At 36.0% G+C, this 13,486-nt stretch overlaps 1 protein-coding gene across 2 annotated transcripts; it reads right to left on the bottom strand.

Moving 5' to 3' along the window:
• Positions 1-8,934: 8,934 nt before the first annotated feature.
• Positions 8,935-12,394, bottom strand: LOC103502546 (pentatricopeptide repeat-containing protein At2g13600). 2 transcript variants are annotated; one of them, XM_017047771.2, is made up of 2 exons: positions 10,967-12,394; positions 8,935-10,702 (listed from the first exon to the last, which is right to left on the bottom strand). In XM_017047771.2, the coding sequence occupies exons 1-2, from the start codon at positions 11,775-11,777 to the stop codon at positions 9,717-9,719; spliced, it is 1,797 nt and encodes a 598-aa protein (XP_016903260.2). In that variant the 5' UTR covers positions 11,778-12,394; the 3' UTR covers positions 8,935-9,716. The 2 variants fall into 2 exon arrangements, with proteins under 2 accessions (XP_016903260.2, XP_008464730.2); XM_008466508.3 differs by having other exon boundaries at positions 8,935-12,394.
• Between the last annotated feature and the right edge of the window lie 1,092 nt (positions 12,395-13,486).

A 13,486-nucleotide genomic window follows, 5' to 3' on the forward strand; every position in this document is an offset into this window, starting at 1 on the left:
ATCTCTAATCTGAAATTCGACGGTTATATCATATATACTTGTCGATTTCTCTATCCTCGCCTAATTCGAACAATTCGACTCATTCCATCATACTGTTCTAAGTTTATTTCATATGAGCTAGCAGGAGAACCTAATAGACCTATAGATCATGGGCTCCAATGATCCGAGATTAACTGGTTAAACTCTTTTAGACTAAGCTAATCAACATTCGTTTACTAATAAACCATTCTACTAAAGTCCTGTAGTTGCACTCCATTCACTATAGATATATTTGTGTCCATTTGACATAACCATGATCCACTATTGAACAATTGGTTTAAGGTCCAACCTATAAACCAAATCTCTCACAGACCAATGAGAGGGTGAGGCCCCTTGTTCAAAACTTGGATTCAGTCCTTAAGAGAACAACCTATCTACTAACCCTAAAGCGGGTAGGAGTGAATTTCGTCTTGCACCTTATGTGCACAACTATTCATCCAATCTTACTCCTGAAATGGAAGGCTTATTGAGCTAGCGCTAAAGAGCTGTCGTCACCTATGCAGATCTAAGGATAATCTCATGTGAACAGAAATTCATAGTTAGCTCAAGATTAAGATTAAGTTACTTAGGTCACGAATAATCGAGATAATCACTTTTAAACAATAAACAACGTTGTAACGTAAAAGTGACTATTTCATGGTTTAGTCTTATGTAACATAGAATACCCCCACTTTCATGTCTCTACATGAACAATTCAGGATCACCTTATTTGTAGTATCTACAAAGCGGGTCGTATCCATAGTTTCTCTAGACAAGGCGCCCAACCTTTATCTGTATGCTATAAACTATTTAGGCTATATACTCGAACTTGATCCATGTTTATGTCTCTACATAAAGTTCAAGTTTACTTAAAAATAGCCTCAGAACCTTAGTTTATTTGATTTAATATTATAATATTCAATTTCTCAATAACGACTTTATTGAATATAATATGATTACAAACTACAAGTTTTGGGACATATATTCCAATAGATGGAGTGTCAAAAGACCTATCGATATTCGATGTGGATGATCTGTTATCACTTCCTCAAGAAACCAAGAGCATCCTTATTGATGCATTGTTAAATTTATGAGCATCAAGGTCGAGTGCTTTGATCTTTGTGACACATGAAAGTGCTCTTTATTGTATGTCTATATGCTTCTTAGATGAGGATTTGATTTTGGAATCCAAACTTCATAATAGACCTTTTTATGATTCTGGATACATTCGACAACAGAGAATCGATCGAATTCATCGATAATGGATTAATGTTAATATAATACCGAGGTTAACTATGAGTCAAGTAGACATCTTGATGGACAAACCCTCAAATAGCAAGTTGGTAATTTAAGGTTTCAACCAGGGCAGCCAAAGAGCAATAGACAAGATATGCATAAAACTCACAATTGGCGATCCAAAGGTTATCGCATCATTTCATGTCATAGACTCAAGAACTACTTACAAGTTGTTACTAGGTTGTCATTGGATTCATAGGAATGAAGTAGTAACTTCGACACTACATCAATGCTTCAAATTTTATCAAGATGGTGTAAAAATAGTTGAGGCAAACTCTAAATCGTTCTCAAAGGCTGAGTCTTACTTTGCAGATGCAAAATTTTATTTGAAGAATGATAATATCTCAGAAGTTATTCTTGCAAAAAATTTCCTTATAAAAAAAGAAGATAATTCATAGCTGAAGTCATTTGCAAGCATAACGAAGGAACCACATGAAGATACATGACCTTTTAACTCTAGAAAGGGTGAGACATTCGGTGGCACAAAAAAGAGTACGATCTTAAAGGATGAAAAGGCTTCAACCCGCTAGTTTGATGCTATGTCTCTCAATTGAGGTGCGAGCTGAAAGGCGAGTCACCATTCGTGGAGTGCCCAAAAGGCTTGAAGGTTGGTGATGTCAAAGTCTTAAAAGAAAGCTTCAATACCCGCTGACTAAGATAACGAAGTAGGAGAAAAAGTTAGACCCGACAGAAGCAAACTTGCACCAAAGGCGGTCAAAAGATGGATTTGATCTCAAGAGTTACAAATTGATGGGAAAAGTAGGTTATGACTTCACAACTCATGCTGAGTTCAAAAGCTTGAAAATTTATGAATAGTTTGAGCTCTCCTCCACCCCAAAGAAGCTTTTATGGAAAGGGCGTGCTATACCTGTGTCATGAAAAGGACTCGAATACAAGTTGCAAGAGTCGATGCATATAACTAAAAGGGAAAGGAAAGAGTGGTTGACAACAATTATATAATTGTAGAGGAGGTCAATAATATAGAAGAAAAAAGAAGTGATAATCAAAGAAACTCAATGTTCGATTGAATTAGACCGTCGATTTCACGTGCCATAGTATTTAAAAGATTAAGCATGATAGGGGCATAAAGAGAAATCACCGGCCAATGCTTAGCCTTGACCAACATTCGGTTTTTTGAAGGTTAACTATGTGAAACCCAAAAAATTTCTAAGATCATTAGAAAACTTAAGTTCTTTGAAGTGATTGTAAGTTAAGAGTTAAAGGAAGTTAAGGATAAAAAGTGTCATAAAATGTGTTTCATGGTTTTTGGAAAAAGAGAAAAATTTGGCTAAGTGTTAAGGCATTAAGGTTTTATGTCAAAGAAGGAAAAGTTCTGAAAAATTGGTTAAGTATCAAAAGAGACAATACTAGGTGTTTAGAGGTTAGGATGGTGGTCAAAAGCACATAAACAAACCTCTAAATGACACTCATTTGGTGGCCAAAAGAAGATTTAGAACCTCTAAGCTATGCGTTTAGGACATGTGTTGGACGGCTAAAATCATGGAAAATAATCTCCAAGGACATGTCTAGGCGTTTTGGGATGGCTTGGCAAGCTTTGACATGCTAGGTGAAAAGAAGGATTTAGAGGTTAGAGTGCTAGGCGAGAAAAAGCATTGTGAGGTTAGCAAGCATGAGTTGGTGGCAAGGCTATGCAAGGAAGGCTTGATTGTGAGTTGCTAGACTAAGAGGTTAGTGGTGAGGTGAGATGACATTAGGCGTTTTTGTTAGGCGGCCAAGGCTATGCGAGAAGGACCATAGAGGTTATCTAGGCGTTTTGGATAACTATATGGCAAGCTTATGGCAATTAGTTTAAAGTTACTCCAAGTGTCTTAAGCTAATTACATGCATTTTTGTGGCCAAAGTAGAACTGGAACAGAAGTAGAAGGTGTCTTGTTGAATGAAAAAATCTTTACATGATAACATTACGCAATATGCGATAAGGACCAAGCTATGTGATTGATAGTGTTGAGAGTCTTACGTTATAAAGTTATCAAATTTTATGAATTATGTTATATCGATCATGACTACATGGTAATGCTAGCTATGTGAGATGTTAGAATATCTCATCGCATACGTTGACATCCTAGGCAAAATGGTCAAGCAAGATGAGATATAATAAATGACATTATCTTTATCGCATAATTAAAGAATCAAATGTTTTGTTATCGTTTTATATTTAATTTCCAACATAATCTTCCCCTTAATTACAAACATTTCAAATATTAATTTCCTAAATTAGTTTTCAACGTCTCTCTTTGTCTCCTCACTTTATATAAACACCTTTCATTCTTCATTTTTATAGAAGAGAATAAAATAAGAAAAAACTCTTTATCAAACTTTCTTTTCGTGAGATTTCCAAGCAAAATAAAGTGTTTACTTTTAGTGTTGAGATTCTGATCGGTTTCAGTGCAAAACTAATTAAAGAACGAGGCTATTTTATCCTGGGACAACAAGGCTATTGAAATTGTTTTGCACTAAGGAGCAGAGCCACAAAACTTCTTAAAGAGAGCGAGATTCGCGACTCATCCATTTCCTAACCAGTTTTTGTTTTGCAGATTGCATTTTTTAACAGGGCAAGGTGATCAGTAGGGGAGATCATTTGACGAGGTGATTAGTAGGTGATTTGATCAGGTGAGATACCAGTACATTACACGAGATACAAAGCATGCATTCAGTCTAAGTGTTTTGTCTAGGTGTTAAGGTATCTCAAAATACTACTCCTTGGCGAAGTGCAACAACATGTCTTGAGGAAAATTAAAGGTGGATTAAACAAGGCTTAAGTGTCAATTTATTTTCATGCAAGGCTTCCTTTAATTTGACAACTTCACATAAGGATTTCTCACAACTTACTCGTGCATGTTCTTTCAAATCACTTTTAAAAGTTCAGTAATTGAGTTTAGTTTATAGAAGAGGATTGCTATACAAATTGGAGGCGATAAGCTAGGCGTTTTGATTGAGAAAAGGCGAAAAGGTCATTTTAGAAGAGAATCTGAGCAAGGTTCACTTAAAGAAGCTACAAAGCACGTCTGTTGGAATTTGGTTCTAAAATTTGAAGGCAAGAAAGTTAAGACAATTTAAAGCAACTTGGTAGAAGAAAGTTGTTCAAAAAGAGTTATAGATTTTAAGTTATAAGCATTTAAAGTTGAGTCATGTTTCTGGACAAAAAATAGTGTTCTGGGTAATGGCCAAGTGACATATATGTGTGGGCGAGATGCGTGTCGCGTTTTGGTCATAGAGTTTGGTTGGCATGTTGTAAGACACGTGTTAAGGCCATGGCACAGTCGAGCAGGAAGGCATGCGCTCAGGCTGTCCCATGACCTTGCAAAAAGAGGTTAGCAGGTAAGCTGGACGCGCAACATAATGTTGGTGTGCAGCCATGTGTGCTCGTTGCATCTCACTGTGAGGTTAGCATGTAAGGCCTTTAGGCCATGCACACGCGACCACCCGTATCCACCATGAGGACTCAATAGCTCTTGAATAATGACTCACTTCTTGAAGCTCAAGTTCCTTAGAGATACAAATATTCTTCCAACTACGACTTCAAGAATAGCACACTATTCACTTTCATACATCAAGCATACACATTCGACCGATAGAGAATTAGAGGATCAAACATTAGCGATCGAACCACATCACATTAAATCAACACAAACACAACATCAATACAAGTTTAACCTTAAGAAATACATTTTTTTGGAAACCTCGTACAAATTAAACTTTATTTGATTTATTGTTCAATAATTTGATATTTTGATTTTACTAGGTTTTGGAATAAAATTTCGTCACTTTAACTAGCTAGTTTGAGTGCTCTGACCTCTTCTCATTGTATGTCTATAGGCTTCTCAAATGAGGATTTGTTGTTGGGATCCAAACTTCATACTAAACCCTTGTATGTTTGAGATACTTTTGAGAATAAAGAGTTGACCTGATTCTCATTGATAATGGATCAACTGTCAACATAATGTCGAAGTCGACTATGTAATAATTCAGGGCTTCAACCAGGACAACTAAAGACCATTTTGACTAGAATGGTCAAATGACCATTTTGCCCATTAATTAAAGTTAGTGGAAAAATCCAACATTTTGTTGGATAATCCCACTAACTCTTAGTGGGCTAAATGGAGGATCATGGTAATGACACCAAACCCACTAAGAGAAAATGCAATGGTGAATAATTCCACCAATGGTTAATGAGTTGGGAGGTGTTGGACTTTGATAATTCAATTACATGCATATTTGCATGTAATTTGTTTATAAAAGGAGGTATTTTTCAAAGATTAAAAAACTTTTCACATTTTTTCTTTTATTTACTTAAAAAAATCACCAAAATTTTCCAACCCTTCCCAATTCCATCACTCTTTATCTCAAACCTCTCTCCCATTTTCTTTATCCATCAAGTCCTACAATCCAGTTTCAAGTCCGAAGGATAGTTTGCTAACCCTAGTGATGGTTCAAGAAACAATCGGAGCTTTGAATGTAAGTTTCCTTAAAAAACCCTAATTTCAAATTAATTTAAGGTTTAGAGTTTCATGTTAATTAAGTGCAATTAGGGTAGAATCTCGATCTGATTTTTATCGTGCATCTTTTAAGTCGTTGAGACTATGCATCGTTGCACAATAAAGGTCACTGATGACATTGTTAGCACAAGAGGAGGAGAAAAGAAGGGAGCATGTTCTCTACTATCTAAGCAAAACCTTAACTGCGGACGAATTCAACTATTTTCCCACAGAGAAAAGTGTGATAAGTTGAGGCGTTATATACAAGCCTTCATGATTTATCTAGTTCTATCTAGGCCAATCATTTCCCTGTACTTTCATTTGCACTTTCTTTGCTTGTATTTGTGATGTAAACTCCATGTCCGACAAGCCTAAAGCTTTATTTATAAATATAATATATTTCTACATCCATTCTCTCATTTCTTTATTTATAAATACAATATATTTCTACATCCATTCTCCCATTTCTTTATTTCTCATATTTATTTAAGTCTAAGTAAGTATGAGTAAATAATGTAAGGAATAGTTAATGTTAGAGAATCTGGATGTCTGTGTTATTTGTCTTGTGCAGTTAAATGTAGCCATTAATGCTTTGTCTTATTCGAAAAAAAAGATAAAGTGTTACCTGTTGTCACTTGACTTGTGATGACCTGGATTTAGCTAAACAGGTGGCGTAAAGGTTACAACAATGCAATTTTGTCACCAAGCTTATCCTTAGCATACATATTAGAAATGTGATTGTGTGTGGCAAAAGTACCGAGAGATTGCTCGCCTTAATATAGGATGGGTTTCATATAATTAATTCAAAAAGATCAAATACAAATCATCTATTAACTTTACGTATTTGGATTCGAAAGGCAAGCAAGTATTGCGAAGGCACCAAGAGGTTGCTCACCTTAAATCACAGATGTTTTGTGTCGCCTTGTCGCATTAGTTATCCTTGCTTTACACTTAATTAGTTAGACATTCCTGTACATCATTGCCAAATACATGAGTTCATATTTCATTATATTTCATCATCTCTATAATACTACTCCATTGCACTTGGTGGAAATATATAGGGTAACTCATACTGTGCATATCAATTTATACTATATAGATACCACATGATTTTAGATTGCATGGTTAACCAATTACAGTCGCTAATTCCCTGTATTCGACCCTAGCTTACCAAGGAAACCTCTCTCTTCGCTTACACTTGGGCAAGAGAGTGGAAAACTTGTACTTAAAACGATGAATCAATGTAGTTAGCAACGGGTAGATAGGATTATGTCTCTTTTATTGCATGACCTTAGCCTAGTTGCCAACTCTAGTCACATATTTAGAGCCGAATCAGAACAGATTCATGAATTGATATAGAAACAAACAAACAATCGCGTGCCCTATACACGCATGGCTGACCTCGTGTTGGATGTGTCGCACGCACATGGGGGCCTATGCTTTTCAAATGCCTAACTAGCCTCTTTAACTTCTTTTTGCGTGCAACACAATCTCTTTCTCCCTGATGCTCGACCCACACTCAAACTTACCCAAATGATTTGATTTTCGTCCAGAATCTAATCCCAAATTTGGAGGTTAATAACTAAAATTTCATAACTCCAATGAGATAACTTCATTCTACAAAGTTGTTTAGAAATGTCTTAGCTAGCCTACATTCAATTGTCAACCACAAAATCCAAGTATTGAGTTTTATAGCTTCAAAACACTCAACGTTGTCTAGTTTTTCTTTGAAACTAACCTTTTGCTCTTTTCTCAATCGGTTGGATATCTTTCTTGCATCTTCTTAAATCGGTAGCCCTACCTAAAAAACTAGACTCAAAATGGAAGCTTTTGGAATTGGTTTGAGAGAAAATGCATGAGTAAAATTGAAGCTCTAATTGTCCAAAGTTACCTATTTATAGTGAACCTTGCATGTCTAAATTTCAACACCTTCTGCTTGTCACTTTACACCTTCTACTAGCATGGATTTTACTTAACACCTCCTACTTGCTAACATCTTGGTGCTTTTCATGTCACAACACTTGGATTCCACTTCACCTCTTGCCCAAACGCTTAGAGCCTTTCCTTACTCGCATGCACACAGTCAAACTTTGCTGCAAAGTCTCATGTGTCAAACTACATGACTCAGCTTGCCTAACCCTTGTCTTGCCTGCAAAGCACATCACAACGCCTATCATGCCTTGCTTGGCAGCATAGCCTTGTCCTTAGAGGTTATTTAAACAGCCTTGGCTGCCTAGTCTAACATCAAAACACTTAAACACCACACTTTAGAGGTTTCCAATTAAAAACCAGTCTTCAACTAATCTAAAATCCAACTCATCCACTTGTTTCATTAGAAGACTTAGAAATGCCTATAGTTCAGGGTTTACAATCTCTATATGAACCAAACCAAGATGCAGTAGGAAGTCAAAGAGTGGCATAATAGAGTTGTCTAGACCTTTATGAGGTCATCTATATATGATCCAAACCAAGATGTAGTAGAAAGTGCTAAAGCGCCAAAATGGCAGACTACAAGACTACCAAATGTCAGACTGCCAAGCTGTAAGAGTGCCAAGTGCCCAAGTGGTTTAAAAAAGAAGAGGAAGATGGTGGAGAAAATTGGTGGAATTTAAGAAGTTGAACGATCGCGTGCTTTAGAGGGAAAATTGAGATGTAAATGGATCAGACAGGTTAGTCAGGTAGGGTCGTGTTTGGAAGCAAAACTGTGAGTATCAATTTTTTATTAATTAGGCTAGGCTTTTTAGTGTTTTTTATAAGTCTTTTTTTTATTGCCTGAAATGTTTGGAATGTGTTGTATATAGTTTTTTGTATTCATCTGTATTTAAAAATGAGGATTATCCATTATGTCAACATGTTCATTTTGGTAAAAAAAAATGGAAGTCATCGTGAAGCTACAAAATGGTTCTTCCAACCACAAATCATCCACACAATCAACATTCAGCAATTTAAAGATATTTCCAATGATTTCTTCTTAAATCACACAAATTGAATGTAGTTCTATAATCTCAGTTTTCCTTTTAAAATCGAGGAAAACTGAGATTATGCAGTTTCATTATTATTGTTTTTTAAAAAAACATTAGTATCTCATCCTAAAATGGGGGAAAAATGTGACATCCAAATACCGTCACAAAAATATTTTTCATGTTATTGAATACAATACAGAATTTAACAATCTGGACTAACACGATATTGATTAGAGTTCGAGGAATCCATCTCTTCTTTACATTGAATTTTAGCAAAAAGAATGATCATGAACATGGTTTGCCTTTAGCACCGGATCAATTTCAAAGAGAAAACTAATATAAAACTCATGGACTGAACTTTTCCCTACTTTCCTCAATATCCTTAAAATTTATTCTTATTTAGATAGGTCAAAAACAGAAAAATCCTCAAATTGATTATTTAGATTAGTTCATTAAATTCTTTCAGCAGCTTCTCCTTTTGCGTTTTAGCCTAAGACTTGGAGCCCATGATTTCCACCTCCCCACTTCTTCTTGTCGTCGTCGTACTTGTTGAAATTGCCCTTAAATGACTTCAAGAATCCTGCTGAACTCCACTTATACCTTTTCTGTGATTTGTCCTCTGCCCTATATTTCAAAAGCATCTTGAACAGGTTAGCCGCAAGATTTTTGTCGAAGGTCTTAGTGAACTGATTCGAAGATGGTGGAATCTTCAACCTCTGTTTATGTATCCCCTTCTTCCTCTGAATTTTTAACAACTTTTGGCCATTTAACAAACCATTTAAGAATCTACCTTCTCCAGCTTCTTTTTTGCCAAGCGATTTCCAACCACTTCTTTGGTTCCATTTTGCACAAGCCTATCCATATTTAAATTAGTTAGAACAACCTAGTCACCACCTGCATCTAGCATTTCAATTTGGTACGATGAGAGTATGTCGTCTTCTTTCTATTGTTCATCTTCATCAAACTCATTACTGCCAGCATATGGGACATATCCTGCTTGTTTCATTTGGTGTAGAATTGTTCTCAAAACCATACAGATTTCTTTCTTCCTCGCATGCCTTTTATCTTTAACCATAAAAACATTCAACTCACCTTGAATTTCAATCCAACTGCAACCTGGTTGTTTAATCACTCCTCTCTGTCTCATCAGCTTTCTTACCCTCACAACATTCTTCCAATCTCTATTTTCAGCATACATATTCGAAAGAAGAACATATGGCCCAGAGTTCTCAGGATCTACCTCTAAAAGCTTCTCCACTACATATTCCCCCAATTGGATGTTCCGATGAACTTTACAAGCGGCAAGCAATGATCCCCAGACGATAGCATCAGGCTGCATTGACATTTCCTCAATTAGATTTTTTGCTTCTTCAAGGTACCCAGCTCGGCCAAGTAAATCAACCATACATGTATAATGGTCTTTTAATGGCATCAAACCATGTTGTGCAGTCATTGACCGAAAGTAATAGCGACCTTCGTCAAGTAGTCCGGCATGACTACAAGCGGAAAGAACACCAATCATTGTTACATGATCCGGTCCCTCTCCTGATTCTAACATTTTACTGAAAACTTCGAGAGCCTTATTGCCAAAACCATTTTGTGCATATCCAACTATCATAGCATTCCATGACACACAATCCCTTTCGAACATATGTTGAAACACCCTACAACCATTCTCAACTGATCCACATTTCATATACATATCTATTAGAGAGTTGCCAACAAAAACATCTGAATCTTCTCCATATTGGAATCTAAATCCATGCTTTAAAACATGAGAGTGAGCCTGTCGGCCGAGCTGCAAATCAGCAAGGTTTGCACAAGCATTGAGGAGATTGCCAAATGTGTAGTGCGTAGGCCAAATAGACTCTCTTTTCAATAAACGAAAGAGTATAAGTGCCTCTTCATTCTCTCCATTTTGAGTACACCCTGCAATAAGCGCATTCCAAGTGATTACGTCTTTCACCATCATATTTGAGAACATAGATCTTGCAACTTTAACTTTGGAAGCCTTTGCATACCCACTTACCATTGAGGTCTCAGACACCACACTCCTAATTGGCATCATATCGAAAATTATTCTAGCCTCATTAATCCTATTACATTTAGCATACATATCAAGCAACGCATTTCCTAAAATAAGATCATTTCTAAATTCATCACACTTTACAACTCGAGCATGAATCTGCTGACCTTCTTTGATTGCTGAGATAGTTGCACATGCACTAACAACACTTGCAAGTGTTACCTCGTCAGGTTCCACCCCACATTCGATCATCTCAACAAAAATCTTGAGAGCCTCATCAACTGGACCATTCTGTTCATAACAGGTAATCAAGCTATTCCAAGAAACTCTACTTCTCACAGTCATTTCATCAAAAGCACTTTGAGCATATTCAACTCTTCCACATTTAGAGTACATATCTACTAGCGCAGAGCCCATATACACATCTGATAAATAGTTTGACCTATATACTAAACTGTGGATTTGGGAACCTAATTTCAAATCTTGTAAACCTGCACAAGCACTGAGAGCACTACCAAATGAATATTCATTCACAAGAAAACCATGACCATGCATTTGAGCAAAATAAACTAAAGCTTCATAGAAGCGACCATGTTGTTCAAAACCTGAAATCATAGAGTTCCACGAGCATTGGTCAACTTCAGGCATCTTCTCAAAGATGTGGACAGCATCATCAAGAAATCCGGACTTAGTGAATGCACAAATGATGGAGTTCCAAGAGAAAATATTTCTCTCAAGCATTCTATCAAACAACTTGCGAGCAACATCCACACATCCACATTTCCCATATACATCAATGAGCCTATTTTGGATAAAAGTTTCGGACGCAAAGGGTGATTTAATTATGCAAGCATGTACACGGCTGGTGTCTCGAGCTGACCTCGAGCGAACGCACTGGTTCAAGAGCTTGGAAAAAGGCGACGAATCAAGGAATAAAAAGTCACCCTTGAGATGTTTAACCAATCCATTCCTAGCCATTCCATAATCCTAAAAAAGAATAGGCTCATGGGAATGCTCTTATCAAATCTATAACCAGAATGTGGTGCTATTAAACAGCCAAGTTACTCTTCCTTTTAGGCTAATTTATATTTTCTTTCTTGTAATCTCCTTTGTGCATACAATACACTCTTGTAATCCCCATTGTGAATAGACAATTATCTCCAATAATATACAGAATTGAACAAGGTATCAGAAGGTAAAGAAAAATAATTTGTTCCGTCACTTTTACCATTCACCGCCGCCTCTACATACCAGAGCCGCTGCTGTCCCTGACGATACCGCCAGTGGTCTCTGTTCGAGGTGGGGGTCGGTTCGTGGGACTTTGAGCCTCTACCGTGCACATCCGTATCTGAAGTCGAGGTGGTGCCGCACCTATGTTCAGTGGGTTTGGATAGCGCAAGAATACGATGAAGGGAAAATAATGTAGCGGACCGCTGGTTCATCAGGTATTTAAAGTGATAGACTAAACCGGTACGCACTGGAAAATAATGTAGCGAACCGCTTGGCTCCACATGCCCACCATTGCTGCCTACTATCGTCTCCAGTACCCACTGGATGATTTGTTGTTCTTCTAAACCTCACTCACTTCTCATTAACTTCGCTTCACTCTTACAATTCTATAGTTTAACCTAAGAAAAACTATTACCAATTATTAGTGTGGAGTGTTAATTACTTGATACCATCTCAACCTTTAAAACTATAGGTTCATATTTTAAATTCTTACAACAATTTCAACTATCACCTTCATCCACCTATAATTCCAAGTTAGAGATTTTCAATGGTTAGACGTATTTAAATAATAATAATAATACGTATTTTTAAGGTGTGAGCTATGTATGTGGATTGATAATTTATCACTTTCGGTTATTCTCTTACCTTTGTCCTATTATGTGATCTATTTAATTAAGACCCTAGATTCTTAATTGAGTATGAACTAAATGGATAGAAACCCTAATTGAACTAGTATACAAAGAGACTCAAAAGGTATTTGAAATTTTGGTTGAGTAATACTATAGCCATCATCAATTATTCTCAATTCTTCACTGTGATCCGATGTGTAATTTTTCTTGACAATTTTGTATGAATGATTTATGGGTTAATCTATTATATAAATGTAAAATAATTACGCTAAAAAGTGGCATTAGAGTTGAATTTCATGTTGAATTATTGGATTATTTTTTTGTTTTCTATTGAGCATGATATTTCGGTAAAGATTGTTAAAGAATTTAATCATTCGAACAAAAAGTTGCAGCATAAATAACAGGCAAAGAAAATCATCGTGGACCATGAATTTTAATTCTTGCCGCTTCAGAAACCTATCGTCAGCAAATTCATCGTTCTATATTCAATTGTCACACCCCGCCCCAAAATCACTGCATCCAACTGTGTGGGGACATGACCACCTAGACATTCAGTGCAAATCTCTCCACTGATTAATTTTAAAATTAGTAATTAATTATTTTGGAGAAAGATAAATAATAATTAATTATTGTGGAAGATAATTAATTATTTTTGGAGAAAGATAAATAATAATTAATTATTTTGGAGAAAAATAAATAATAATTCATTATTGTGGAAGATAATTAATTATTTTTGGAGAAAGATAAATAATAATTAATTATTGTGAAAGATAAATAATAATTAATTATTGTGGAAGATAAATAATAATTAATTATTGTGGAAGATAA

This window comes from Cucumis melo, chromosome 10 (assembly GCF_025177605.1).
Source record: "Cucumis melo cultivar AY chromosome 10, USDA_Cmelo_AY_1.0, whole genome shotgun sequence".
In the NCBI taxonomy this organism is placed as follows: Eukaryota; Viridiplantae; Streptophyta; class Magnoliopsida; order Cucurbitales; family Cucurbitaceae; genus Cucumis; species Cucumis melo.

Coding starts and splice junctions, on each gene's coding strand:
- LOC103502546 (XM_008466508.3), bottom strand. CDS start 11,777: ATGGCTAGGAATGGATTGGTTAAACATCTCAAGGGTGACTTTTTATTC.